Below are 14956 nucleotides of genomic sequence, written 5' to 3'. Positions count from 1 at the left end.
AAAAGGAGTTTTGAGTATTAATATCTTAATTCGAGAAATTAGGGGTCTTTTCCCCAAATTTTCTCTCTATTCAGCTTCTTGATTTCTCGAAGGAGCTCCAGCTGAAGGTTCGGTTATTATCTTACTGCTTGATCAAATCTTCAGACAGGTTCCGTTCTTCAATTCAATCTTCAGATCTTCTTCATAGGTTTCGGCGTTTTGCTTTCTCTCAGTTGCTGATTATATGGTATGTAGGTGACTGTTCGCTTGTCAACAAACCCTAGACTTTACTGGTATTGAAGAAAATACAGTAGTAGTTTTTTCTGATACTATATTTAGACATTGTATGTGCTTATTGAATCTGTAAATTTAAGCCAAGTTTTAGATTATGGAGAGAGATTTGAGTGAGAATGGGCACCGTAGGAGAAGGGACAAATCAGAGGATGAGGATGGCGGGAAAGTAGTGCGGAAGAAGTATGAGGATAAAAAGATTGATGGTGATAGGGAGGATAGGAGGGAGAGTAGCCGAAGAACTGAACACGAGAGTGATGATGATTTTGAGGGTAGGAGGGCGAGAAGAAGAACCAAACGTGGAAATAGGGATGATAGTGATGATGAAAGGGACTATTCGAGGCGTAAAAGGCGAAATGAACATGAAGATGGTGGTGAGAGGATGGAGAGGAGGAGAAAAGATGAGCATAAGGAGAATGATGATGAAAGGGATGATAGGAAGGATAGTAGGAGAAAAAATGATGATGATGATGATGATAAGAGTGAGAGCAGAAAAGAGGAAATTCAAGTTGATGATGACGATGAAAGGGATGATAGGAGAAAGAAGAGGCGAAGACATGAGAATGAAGGTGGTGACTTGAAGGATGATAAGAAGGGGAGGAGTCGAAGGGATGAAGGTGAAAGCGATGATAGGAAGGAGAGGAGGCGAAGGGAAGATGATGATGAAAAGGTGCATAAGAGAAGGAAGGATGAGCACGGATACAGGGATAGAGTTGATCGGTATAATGATGGTAGAGAAAGGGATAAGATAGGGAGGAGGGATGTAGAGAGAGAAAAGAGGGTTGATGGTGATGATAATAATAGAAAGGATATAAGGCAAAAGGTTGGAGATGATAAGCATGGGAAAGAGAAAATTAGGAAAGATAATGCACAAGAGGATGGGGCTTTTAAAGCCAATGAGGATTCTAAGGTGCAAAAGCAAGATGGTAATTTGACTACTGACTTAGCAAAGTTGGGAAGGAGTGGGGGTGTTTACATTCCGCCATTCAAATTGGCTAGAATGATGAAGGATGTTCAGGACAAGAGCAGTGTTGAGTACCAGAGGATGACTTGGGATGCTCTGAGGAAAAGTATTAATGGGTTGGTGAATAAAGTTAATGCAGCAAACCTCAAAAACATTATTCCTGAATTGTTTGCAGAGAATTTGATCCGTGGGAGGGGGCTGTTCTGTAGATCCTGTATGAAGTCCCAAATGGCTTCTCCCGGTTTTACTGATGTGTTTGCTGCTTTGGTAGCAGTGGTTAACACCAAGTTCCCAGAAGTGGGTGATCTGTTGCTTAGAAGGATCATACTGCAGCTGCAAAGAGCTTATAAACGTAATGATAAGGTTCGTATCTCTTGCTTTCATGCTTGCAGTTCTTCTGTCTTTTTATTTGTGAAACATACTATATAGTTGTTTGTAAATTTTTGCTGTTTGGTTGACCAAGAACAGATGGTCTATTTGGATGTCATGGAGATACTTGAAATCCTCCTTTGAGAGTATGACTACAAGAGGGGGGTGGGGGGTTACTGTGCCAGTTAGTGTAACTACTTCAATACATGTTTATGTTTCATAATCTGAATCTTTTCATAATATGTCTTACCCTTAATCTTTCATTCTTGCAGCCTCAACTGTTAGCTGCTGTCAAATTTATTGCTCACCTTGTAAACCAGCAAATTGTTCACGAGCTTATTGCTCTCGAACTACTTACAGTTTTGTTGGAGAAACCTACAGATGATAGTGTTGAAGTTGCAGTTGGTTTTGTTACAGAGTGTGGTTCAATGCTTCAGGACCTCTGCCCACGAGGATTGCATGGTGAGTACACCTTGAAAGATCATTGTAATTTGTATAATAATGACAACTTACCTTTTGGTTTATTTATTTATTATCAGTACATTTTAGTTTATTTATAAAAAGGTTTTATTGTGTTTGTCATGCTAATACCCTTTTTGCATTTAAATAGGAATCTTTGAGCGGTTCCGTGGTATACTTCATGAAGGAGAAATAGATAAACGGGTTCAGTTCTTAATTGAAAGCCTCTTTGCATTGCGAAAAGCAAAGTTTCAGGTGAGTTTGGTCTTTAATTGTTTTCCGAGTAAGAAGAAAAATTTGATCCCTTATTTATAAAAGCAAGAAGAAATGTTAGATCACTTACATGCATCCTCTGCAGGGTTACCAAGCTGTGCGCCCAGAGCTTGACCTTGTTGAGCAGGAAGATCAATTAACCCATGAAGTCTCTCTCTCAGACACAATAGATCCAGAAATTGCTTTAGGTACGTCTTATGATGGATTTTGGTATAGAAGTTCTATAATGGATTTCTTTTGGTGTCTATTTTATTTGTGGAGCAATTATATGGAATTTTGATTTTTATGTTGTCCAATGTGCTCAGATATTTTCAAGGTGGATCCTAATTTCATAGAAAACGAAAGGAAGTATGAAGAATTAAAGAAGGCAATACTTGGTGACGAATCTGAGGAAGAAGGAGATTCTGGTGCAGAATCAGAGGATGAAGATGAAGATGAAGATGAAGAGTCTGAAGAAGAGGATGAGGAGCAAATGAAAATAAAGGACGAAACAGAGACAAACTTAATCAACCTTCGGAGAACGATCTACCTGACGATTATGTCTAGTGTTGACTTTGAAGAAGCAGGACATAAGCTGTTGAAGATCAAACTAGAGCCTGGTCAGGAGGTTGGTATCATTATCTCTTTCTTTCTTTTGTGTTATTATACTCCTGTTGGCCATGTCATTTACGAAACTGTGTGTATGCTCACATGGATTGATCTGTACGTAGATTTTCATGTGCTTCGAGTTTGGAAGGATAGTAATGTCGCTTTTGATTTGGTCTTCATTACATGAAAATGGTTTAGTTAAAAACAGAGAAAGCTAATTGACTTTGAAAAGTCTAGTAAAAATTAGTTTCTCTATACAAACAAAGAGAAAAAATACCCAAAATTTGAGCTTTAGTTGAATTTGATTTTTCCTCATATGTATCGTGGATAGCAATAGTGGCATTGTCATTCAATCATGCAGCCATAGAACAATTTTTCTGGGGTTCTGTTAAACTGATGGTTGAGGAATAGAGGTGGCAATGGAGGCAGGGAATCTTGTAATTGGCTTGCCCTGTGGTCGATGGAGGTTGAGATTCATGTAGTCGATAATGCAATTTCTAGCATTGATAATTTAAGGAATTAAGCTCATTGTTTGTGTATAAATATCATGGGGAGGACATAAGTCACCTGCTACTTCACTGCAAGGTTGCTTTGGACTTGCCATACAGGTTGTTCCAGCTAATATTAGTTTTTTGGTAAGGTACATAATATTATGAATAATGAAAAAAAACTCCTGTATACAAGCAGTACGCAGTGCCAGCTAATACTAGTTTGCATGTGGAACATCCAGCACAATAGAAAAATGGGAGAGATTGTGGAAAATTGCACCTTTGTGCCTGGTCTTGGACTGTTATAGGGAAGGATAAAAGCATTTGAAGGAATTGACGATTTTATTTATAGGATCAGGAGTACACTTCTTCACCAACTTTTATCCAAAGACTAAAGAGAATATTCCCAGTATATTGTTGTTTGGGTTTGATGTACTTTCTTTATCCTTAGATTGGCACTTACCCCCACCAACCCAACCACACACACAATGACCACCACCACATAAAAAAAAGTATGGGGGCGTCAAATTTTCTTATATTGGTTCACACTCAATTTCAGGGAAATCTTAGATGATGGGTGATAATATTTTATGACACTGGATAGAGTCAACATCAAGATAATTATCATGCTTTGGTATATATTAATTTGCCTCTTTATTTTCATTAAGTAATATATTTAGGTAGCCTGTTATTCTGACTTGATTTCTCTGGGAGATTAAAAGTGAATCGTTGTGATGTTGTAATCATTTTTGTCCTGAGGCATGATGTTGTCTATGCTTGTATTAATGAACTACTCTTCGCTTGGTTCTGCTAAAAAAATCATTGTGAAAAGGAAGAAAAGGAAACTGATATATATATATTGTTTGGTCCTTGCAGATGGAGTTGTGCATAATGTTATTGGAGTGCTGCAGTCAGGAAAGGACTTATCTTCGCTACTATGGACTACTGGGACAGCGTTTTTGCATGATCAACAAAATTCATCAGGAGAACTTTGAAAAATGTTTTGTGCAGCAGTACTCCATGATCCACCGGCTTGAAACTAACAAACTGCGTAATGTGGCCAAGTTTTTTGCTCATTTGCTTGGCACTGATGCTCTGCCTTGGCATTGTTTGGCTTATATACGGCTGACTGAGGAGGACACGACATCCTCTTCTCGTATATTTATCAAGATCCTATTCCAGGTACATCTAGTTTGATCTCTATTTGTACATCTTGTTTTATCCTTTTGTCCTTTTTTGTGAGTTACAGCTCGCTTGATCTCTGTGGCCTAATTTTGATATCCGACTACTATATTGAAAGACTTTGTTGTTACCCGAGTATCTATTTTCTATTTATCCATCTGTTTGAATTTTATTTTATTTTTGATGACAAGGGAAACCCGCAGCCACTACCCTTTGGGTACGCACAGGGTAAAACCCCCGCTACTAAGTAATAGCTCGCAAACCACACAAGAGAGGTAACCTGCACTAGGCAAGCCCGTTGCGATGACCTCGACACAGAAGGCGAACCAACCCCTTGCTTTCACTGGCGAGGGGTTTCGAACTTGAGACCTCCAACGTGAAAGTCCCAAGCCCAAACCACTGGGCCACCCCGAAGGGTTGTTTGAAAATCATTATCACTACTAAATATATCACCACATGTCAAAAGTTGCATTTTGTTGAAGCCCATCATATTTTCTCCCGCCCTTTTCTGGGGTTTTATGCTTTTCCTTTCTTTTTTAAGTGGCGGATGCTTGGGTGACCTTCATCAGCGTTATACGGCATTATTCTATTAGCTTCAAATTCACTCTAGATGTTTCATTTATACAGGAGATGTCAGAGCACCTAGGTATCCGCTTGTTGAATGAACGTCTTAACGACCCCACTATGCAAGAATCCTTGGAGTCTATTTTCCCAAAAGATAATCCCAAGAATACAAGGTTTGCCATCAACTTTTTCACTTCTATCGGTCTGGGTGGAATTACCGAGAGTCTGCGAGAGTATCTCAAGAACATGCCAAGGCTTATCATGCAACAACAGAAGCCTGTTTCTGAATCGGATGAGTCTGGTAGTTCATCTGGTTCTGAATCTTCAGGATCCGAGTCAGAATCATCATCATCCAGTTCTGAGGAAAGTGATGATAGTAGAAGGAAGCGAAGGAGGAGGAGGAGATAGAGAGACCATAGACTGCTCAGCAATCTGAATAATGAGATCTATTTTGATTGAGAACTAGTTAGTAAGTGTTATTATCTTGAGAAAACTAGATTTTTGTTTGCTTTGTATGTTTAATCCACTACAATTTGTGCAGTTTCAGTTTTGGCTTTGTTCCAGTTTTGACTAGTTGAGCCTTGTAGATTTTTTCCCCCTCTTTTTTCGTGTCGGTCTGCGAGTACAGGCCTGAACTTGTTTGTTTATCAGTGTATCAATAACCTCGAAAATTTTAACTGTTGATGCCTGCTGATACTGCTATGTTGGAAATACACAGTAGAGAGGAGTAAATGATTGTGGAGTTTGCTAGATATTTTCGTCAATCTGAGTTTATATGTATAACTGCATATTACCCATGTATTAGAATTGCTACATGTAATCAACAAGATGACAACTTGAATTTTGTCTACAGCTAAGGATATGTTCGGTACGATGGAAAATGTTTTTTTAGGAAAATAAATGTATTCCTTATTTTTTTGTGTTTGGTAAAGTAGCAAAAAGTATTATCTTAAAAGTATATGTATATGTAATTTAGACGAATATTATGGAGCAAGGGAGGACCCACGTGTTATCCAGGGTTTTCATCCGAACCCCCTTCGTTAAAAAATTACACTGTATATATAAGATAAAGTTTTTAATTTATGAGTATATATTTAACATTGACCCCCCTGAACATAAGCCAAGGGACTAGCTCAGTGGCAAAGGGGTTCAATATTTCGTCTTAGCTTGTCTCTGATTTTAGGTAATAAAATGCTGAACCCCCTTCATAAAATTCTTGATTCCGCCACTGTTACGGGGGTGGGGTTTGGGATGGTGGAGGTGAAGATGAGGTTTGCTTAAGGGTAGAGAGGACAAAAGCAATGTGGAATTAGTGAAGGTTTCCTTAATATAAATAGTCTAGTCGACTTGAACAAATTGAGTTTGATTTTGCCATCCCTAATACCAACCAATTCATGTCAAAACGAGGACATAATTTCGTGATTCCAAATGTCAGTTGGACCAACCTTACGACGATGTATGAATTATAATAGTAAGGAAAGAAAGAAATAAATTAGGACAGCTGATAAATGTTGGTGTGTCTGCTGAAAGGGGCATACAGTATCAGCCTGTACCATATCTTTAATGCAAGTCTAATTTGGCTACTCACAGTTGATACTATACTACTTTTATTGCTCTATAAATGATTTAGCTTTTCACCATATAACAAATATATATCCGTGACATTTAAGGTGAGTATAAAATATGATGTGACTCAACACCAACATTTGATACTTCTTGGTACTACAACATATCTCTAACATAATGGACGGAAAGCCAACCCGTGTAAAAATAATTAATCAAATCAATTCAAGATCACAGGAGTACATTTTTATGATTTAGTTGTGAAATAACATTAAAAAATCTACAGTATATATCAGGATGTATTTATTTATGGATCATTGCCAACAATGCTCAAAGATTACTTGAGCTTAAATGTACTAAATAACGTGTCACAGCCAAGCCTTCATGTTGTTACCAAGTTTTAATTTGCTTATTTTCCTAAAGTTCAATCAATTACCAAACAAAAATATTAAACGCTTTTTCTTTATTATAAAGCATATTAAAAAAAAGTGGAAAGCATATTTTGACCAGGTCTTTTGGGCTACATGTTTAGCCCAAATCAACTCAACTTTTAGACTTTGACTAAATTCGATCCGTTAAAATGAGCTAAGTTAAAAAAAGTGTCATAACCTGCCCAAACTCGAACAGGTTTTTGATACTCAAAGTATCAACTGAAGTACCAACCCAAATCGGTGGGGGGGTTGAAAGTAGTGTAAATGAACTCAAACGGAGAGAATATCAGGTTGGTCAGTAATACTAAATCAAGACTCAGTTGGTTGAATGATGATCAACAGTTCACACATCAGACTATACATGTGAAGAAGTACATCCAATTCCAACCAGAATTAGTTCAGCATTTCATTTATCTACATAACTAGGACTCTAAGCAAAGACAAAAGGGATAAACAGGAGTATACATATACTACACATTTTACTGCAATAGTGAGTGGACACAAAGGTACCACTATTTGTTAGCGTTAGGAGCATGCCAAAAAGGGGTTTGCCCCGAGTCATTTGCAGACCGTCTTGAGTCTCTTAGCTGCTTGGACGAATCCCACAATTACCTGCAACTCGTCCAATTGCTTCACTCGGAAAAAAAGGTGACAAATACAGCAGTCAGTAGTGCATGATTTGGAAAAACAGGAGTATCAACAAGACAAGAACCAAATGAAAAGTCATCATTACATGTATCAAGAATGATAACACGTGGAAGAACATTATGCCAAAATTAACCAATCACTTTTAGATGGCAGACTTATCAGAAGAAGTTGACACAACACAAGCACCAGATTTCCTTTACTAAGAACATAGTATAACATGAAAGGAAAACTATGCAAAAAATTACCTAAAACTCGTATTTTATGGGAAGTGCCAGGAAAAATATCGACCGCAATTAACATCACATTAAAATAGGTCAAATAAAGATACAAAGCAACAGCAAGCCTCAAAAACAAGAACAGCAACATACAAATAATTAAGAAAGTACCTGGGATGTGAAGTGCCTTTGAACAACATCAATTAGTTGCTCCTTCGACGGGTTAGGTATAGCTTCCCTCTGATCAGGTGGCCAGAAAACAAGTTGGTAACGAAATTAATATCACATACTAATACTAAAAAGGATGATCAAACAAACTGGTAGTTACTTAATCCACTTACAAGGTTAAAGTGTCGCCAATATCTCCACAGTGCAGCCATCTCAAGTTTGCTTAAGTCAACCTTCTTTTAAATTAAGTAATTTTTAGATGATTATAAAAATTTAAAGGTTGAAGTAATGTCTGTAAAAAAGACAGTTTCAAATACTTTCATACCATGGACCCACGATGTGTAGAAATAGATCCTTTCGACTGTGAGTCACATGAAAGGGAGCGGCTCATGGCCTTGTGAGATGAGCCGTATGGTTTAAGGGCGCGATGCCTTGACCTATGAGACTTTTGAGTATCATCGGATGCTAAAGAAATAGAAAGAAAATAAATCACATTACTTTACGTAAGAGTGGACCAAATGACAATAATTACAACAAAGAAAAAAGAGATAGCAGCAGTGATAAAAGCAAAAAGGTTTCTGAACATAGAGAATCCTATGTAACAACTACTATAAGAATTTTACTCTGCAAATTCTCTTAAATAGAAGAATCAAAAGACATAAAATTGAAAGGAAACTAAATTGCATTAGTAGTCGGTTTCAATTTGTTTGTGTTACTTTTTGCTTTTCAATCAGTTTCAAAAACAATGTTTCTTTTCTTTTTTTTTGACAATTCTTTTATTTTAACTTTCCAAGTGACATGTTTAATATCACAAGGTCAAATGTCATTTTGGTACATTCTACATATCTTTAATTTAAAATCACAAAAATCAAATGTCTTATTTATTTTCTTAAACTTCGCGTTAAGACAAAACTAGACAAACAAATAGAAACAGTGGAATATAATTTATCATAAATTAGGTGACTTACCCATATCTGAACCATTCCACTGGACATTTTCAAATTCAAGGTCATCATCATCTTCATTACCAGTAGGAGCTTCAATCACACTTAAAGCATTCCTCTGCAGTTTCACCTCTATGCCATTCGTAAGAACCTGCAATTTACGTTGAACGGTTTCACAAAAACAAAATTAGTCTAATGTTTTTAATGTGATTCAATCAGATAAAAAAAAAACAGCAGAAAAGACAAGAAATAAACAAATAAACATGACATATGGTTCTGTTTAATTCTGACACAACATATTAACAACAAAATCATCACAAGGTTAATAAAGCAAGAAAAAAATTTCTAATCAAGAAGACTCTTCTAGTTGACACTGAACTACAAAAAAAAAAGCCAAATCCTCTCTTGTTTATAACTGTACACACAAAAACTAAAAGTGGCTGTGGATATTAGGTTCTAATACTGACAGATCTGTTGAACCTTCAAAATTCAATGGAGCCCAAAAAGTAAACAGAATCTCTGGGAAGTAAAATTCATCAGTTCATAAAACTTGCTCAGTGCAAAAATGGAAAACAAATACTAGTCCACAGCTAATACTAATAAAACAGAAATCCCTCAGTATTACTATATTCTGCTACTTCTATAAATTATAATCTGGAGATTCCAACACATTTGAAGAGAAAATTTTAAAAAGTTAAAGGATTCATCACAGAGTCTCTGAAACTCAAATTAGAATTCCCCTAATTCCCTACCCAAAATAGAACTCCTTAAAACACTAGATCTATCAATGAAGAGAAATTTACAGAATTGAACCATATTCAGTGGGCCAAACGAGAGGGCCTAATCTCAAATATAAAATTCAATTCTTGATAAATTGGTTTAAAACTACCCAAGAGCTTCAAATAAAGAGAAAACAATGAGAATAAGAAAAAAATTGAAACTTTGTAAGTTAAAAACTCAAATATCACCAAACTGTAAACAACCCAAACTAGAAAAACAAAAAAAAATGGACAAATCATCATTCCAGTAAGCAAAACACTAATTTTCAGTATTATCCCACATTGCTTTAAGCCTTTAACAACCCAATGAATGGCTTGACAAAAAACCCAAGAACAACCACAACAAAGACACAGTATAAAATTCACTCACAATCCAAAATTCAGATTTCAGAAAAGACACATTTTTCCTAATCATTGATAAAAAAAAACCAAAACTTAAAACTAAAAAAAAGTGAACAATCACCAGCCAATGCCAACCACCAAGAACCACATTGAAACCCAGTATAAAATTCACTCACAACCCAAAATTCAGATTTCAAAACAACCCATTTTACCTAAACATAAATTAAAAAACCTCAAAACTTTAAACTAAAATAAAGTGAATAATCACCAGCCAATGCCAACCACCAAGAACCACACCACATTGAAAACCCAGTATAAAATTCACTCACAACCCAAAACTCTAATTTCACAAACAACCCATTTTTCCTAAACATAGATTAAAAAACCCCAAAACTTTATACTTAAAATAAAGTGAATAATTACCACCAACAATCACATTGAAAACCCCGGTATAAAATTCACTCAAAACCCAAAACCCAGTATACAATTCACTCACAAAAACCCAAAAATCAGATTTCAAAAACAACCCATTTTAGCTAAACATAAATTAAAAACCCCCAAAACTTGAAACTAAAATAAAGTGAATCATTACCAGCCAATGCCAACCACCAAGACCAACAGCCTTCTTAACAACTCCCTGAAGTCCAACTAATACAGACTTAGTCCTATTATTTCCCGTCACAATAACTTTAGTATGCCTTGGAAGCACAGATAACTCCTCTTCACTGCTATCCCCACAGCTCTGCAACTGAGCAAACCCATTTCCATGCACTGAACTCTCCACAGCTTCCAGCATTTTTTTTCTTTGCTCTCCAAATACCCAAAGACCCAAAATTCAATAAACAAAACTGATCAAAATAGAAAGATCACACATTGTAGAATTCAAAATGATGGGTTTTTTGTGTGAAAATAGTAGAAAAATTAAGAGAAAATTGAGAAATAAATCGAATGAAGAAACACAGTTTTTTTTTCTAGAGAGAGAATGAGTTTTAGTGTGTGTGTGTGTGTGTTTTTTCTGCTTTTAGTTTCTTTATTATTGATTGAAAAAATGTAGTAAAGCTATGAATCCCGAAGACTTGAAATGGACCAATAGGAAGACGCCACGTATTCGCTATGGGCCCGTCAATCATGCGCTTTTGCGGCATGATCTAATACAATTAGCCGGTTTCCGGTTACCAGTTGCTGATTAGTGGGGTGGTGGGGCTGGGGGTGGGGGTGGGGATGATTGGGGCATGGGGTAAAGTCTGTTCAGTTTCTCTGACGACCGTTTTTTGACTGGTGGAGGAAAATGGATAAAGTGGTGGTGACGATAAATGACAAAATTAGCCCTTTGTTTAATAATAAATATAATATCTTAAAAAATATAATAAGAAAATAATTATAATTAATGATGGGTAAATTGAACAACTATGGTTAGACATCTATTTTTAGTATAGTGGGCAAGTAAATATGAACAGAAGAAGTACATTTTTTAAATACATTAACTCAATATTAATAAATTGAGGGTATAATAGGAAGAGAAAAATTATTCTTTCTTAATTTGTAAAAATTGATAAGTAAAACAAAAATTAAATTAGAAAACATTTGACATATAAATATAATCAGAGAGAGTAGCTTAATACTCAACAACAACAACAACAATCCAGTGAAATTCCACAACGTGAATCTGGAGTAGCTTAATACTCAAGATGCATTTATTGACTTGTAGTCCATCCGTTCATCTTTACTTGTCTATTGAGTTTGCATAATTCTTAAAAAATTATAAATAAAAAGATAATTTTACCATATCACCTTTAAATATAATAAATATAATATTTTAAAAAATGTAATATGGAAAAATGACTTCTAACTAATGATAAGGATAAATTAGAAATAAGTGTAAATTATTATTTGATTTTATAAATTGAATAAATATTATTGAACATCTATTTTAAGTATAATGAATAATCAAAAATAGACGGAGAGTTTAATAGTTTACATTCCCCTAGCTCCGTTCAAGACTTCGAGTCATATAATTTAAAATTATGAATGCTCGTAAATTATAATTTGATCTTAAAAATGATCGTCTTGAGTATATATAATTATAATTTATCATAAAAATTTCTGTTTTTTTCCTTTTTGTGTTCTGTTGATCAAACGCATTCAATAGAATATTATCATTATTTTTTTATAGAAAAAAATATTGTTGTTTCCACGACTATTTAAACTTATGTAAGACATTTTATTACTGAATTTGATGTCCATAAAAACTAAAAAGTTTAAATGAAACTAATAGTAATAATTAAAATTGCTCTAAAGAGTTATAAATAAAAATAATATTTATAAATTATAAATATAAATGTGTAGATTTTTAGAGTAAAATAATAATAGAGGGAAGTAACGTATGAGAAGTGTGAAGTAACGGAAGAAGAAAGCCCGGGAAATTATGTGAGGGCCCCACCTGGAACAAGAGCTCTCCCTGCCGTCGGTGTTGTCTTTATCCCACAAAAATAAATTAAATAAAAGTACATCTGGCTAAATTGGTAATTTAATGTAATATGTACTATATAATTATTATTTTTAACTTATGGACTTTTTCATTTTATTTTATGTATCTGTAGTTTACATTAAAGAAGATATTTTTGAATTTTGAACCTTTTTTTATATATTGTAGGAAGTTTTAAAAAAGTTTATGCTCTTTCAAAAGCAATGAAATTTGATTTTGTCATAATATTTTTAGCACGTTTCTCCAAATTATAATTTTTCATTATGCTTGTGACCTTCGTTTATCAGAAAAACAGTTGATACATTGATCACATCTCTTCAAATGTGTTATAGAGGCCGTTTGGATTGGCTTATAAGCTGTTTTCAGCTTTTTTTGAGTGTTTGACTGGCCAATTTAAAGTCATTTTGTGTTTAAAATAAAATTCAATAAATAGTGGGTTTATTTGGATGAACTTATTTTAAGCAGTTTATAAGTTGAAAACAATTTATAAGTAAAAAAAAAAAGAAGTTGATCTGCACTTACTTTTTTTTAAAATTTATAAACAGTTTTTAACTTATAAACTGCTTAAAAATAAGTCAATCTAAACAGGTTAATAGAGTTTTTGTTGACGTTGAGAAAATATCAACAATCTTTTAAGAATAGTCCTTATATGATGATGTTGTATGTCATATGTTATTCAATGTGTATTCAAAAGAAAGACAAAATAGTAATTAAAAAAAAAATGAATAGGATAAAAATCAAGACCTCTAAATCTATGATGTGTCGTTAAAAAAATTATTTCCCTCCTATTAATAAACAATTTATTTATTAGTGTAGCGATATCTCAAACTCTATTAAATAACGAATTCACTCAACAACAATAAATCACAAGAGAACTTTTAAAAATACAAAAACAAGAAGAGTAAAAGATCAAAATAAATATATGACGAATCATTAGGTACATATAACCATTGAAACATTGCTTTAGAAGAGACGCATACGTTGAGAAAGGTCTTATAGTTCTTATGAAAGGTGCATCTAAAAAGTTTGCAACCTTTTAGATGGCGGGAAGTAGAAAAAATGTAGGTAGCAAATCGTAAAAACATGTCAGAAATTTTTAAATTTGATTAATTAAATTTAAATAATTTTTCTTCAAAAAAAAATCCAAAGTCGAGCGGCACATAAGCAAGCCACGCTTTCTTCTTTAACAATATGAAAAAGTATTTTAATATTTAAGCATATGAACTTTTCTTTTTACGATCAATTTAAAAGAAATGCAACGTCCAAAAAATAAAATAAATAATTCACTCAAATTTCATTTTCCCTCCATATTTCTTTCCTCTATTTTCCATTTACCATTTATTAAAATTCAAACATCATAGTCCTTAATAAATTTGACGACAAATAGATAATTTGTTTTCACCTCTTACTTTTGAGTATTTGAATAATGAACTTTTTCTCTGTATTCATAGTATATATTTAATACTCCATATATTAATTACATTAATTAATTAATCCTTAGTTTCCCGCCACTATGGAGATAGATTGGCCGTAGATTTAGGTTGTCGGATTTTTGTAGCCGTCAGATGATTAAAGATCTTCCACGCAACATGTGTAATCATCACTAAAGTTGAAAACAAAAGGTTTTGTTCCTTCGTCAAAATATACCTTAATATTAAAAAAGCAAAAATTGACAGAAAGTCATAAAGCAAAATCAGTGGGAATAAAGATTATATAACATATGACTTAGAACTATTTGTATATAATAAAAATTAAAATATATATGTGTACAATAATACAAAACAATAATAATATAATAGTAGTACTAATAAAACTTATTGACTGAACATGTAACATATTAAGTAAATATTAATTGAGTTTGTCTATGAATATGAAGTCGAAAAATTGATTTCATAGTTCATTAGGAATGTTATTTAATTATCATATGACTCTTTTCGCTTAAAATTGATAAAACATTACATAAGTCAATAACAAATCACACATTTTTTTTTGGTAATATTAATTTCTTACCTCAAACAACTCGTCTCCATATATGAATCTTTTTGTGAATTGTTTTGAATGTGAATATTTAGACATAAATTGAATGATATTTTATAATAATTATATTTGAAAGTTGAAATTACGTCTGAATATGTATTTCAATTATTAATTTTTAAATATTATGTGTGTGGTAAAAAAATCATTTGAAAACTAACAAGGGTCCACCTTTCAATTTCAATCATTC

The 14956-nt window shown here is 33.8% G+C and overlaps 2 protein-coding genes across 3 annotated transcripts; one reads left to right on the top strand and one right to left on the bottom strand.

Moving 5' to 3' along the window:
• Positions 1-42: 42 nt before the first annotated feature.
• Positions 43-5834, top strand: LOC129902462 (uncharacterized). The gene is made up of 7 exons (XM_055977703.1): positions 43-1597; positions 1876-2065; positions 2214-2317; positions 2421-2523; positions 2641-2942; positions 4288-4593; positions 5221-5834. The coding sequence occupies exons 1-7, from the start codon at positions 368-370 to the stop codon at positions 5563-5565; spliced, it is 2580 nt and encodes an 859-aa protein (XP_055833678.1). The 5' UTR covers positions 43-367; the 3' UTR covers positions 5566-5834.
• A 1616-nt stretch (positions 5835-7450) lies between these two features.
• Positions 7451-11250, bottom strand: LOC129904473 (uncharacterized). 2 transcript variants are annotated; one of them, XM_055980042.1, is made up of 6 exons: positions 10840-11250; positions 9151-9277; positions 8508-8647; positions 8356-8415; positions 8186-8254; positions 7451-7781 (listed from the first exon to the last, which is right to left on the bottom strand). In XM_055980042.1, the coding sequence occupies exons 1-6, from the start codon at positions 11041-11043 to the stop codon at positions 7710-7712; spliced, it is 672 nt and encodes a 223-aa protein (XP_055836017.1). In that variant the 5' UTR covers positions 11044-11250; the 3' UTR covers positions 7451-7709. The 2 variants fall into 2 exon arrangements, with proteins under 2 accessions (XP_055836017.1, XP_055836016.1); XM_055980041.1 differs by having other exon boundaries at positions 8356-8418; positions 10840-11248.
• Positions 11251-14956: the final 3706 nt, after the last annotated feature.

The sequence above is a fragment of the Solanum dulcamara genome, chromosome 9 (assembly GCF_947179165.1).
Source record: "Solanum dulcamara chromosome 9, daSolDulc1.2, whole genome shotgun sequence".
In the NCBI taxonomy this organism is placed as follows: domain Eukaryota; kingdom Viridiplantae; phylum Streptophyta; class Magnoliopsida; order Solanales; family Solanaceae; genus Solanum; species Solanum dulcamara.
Note: the sequence above shows the minus strand (reverse complement) of the source record. Positions and strands in the feature narration are given on the sequence as shown.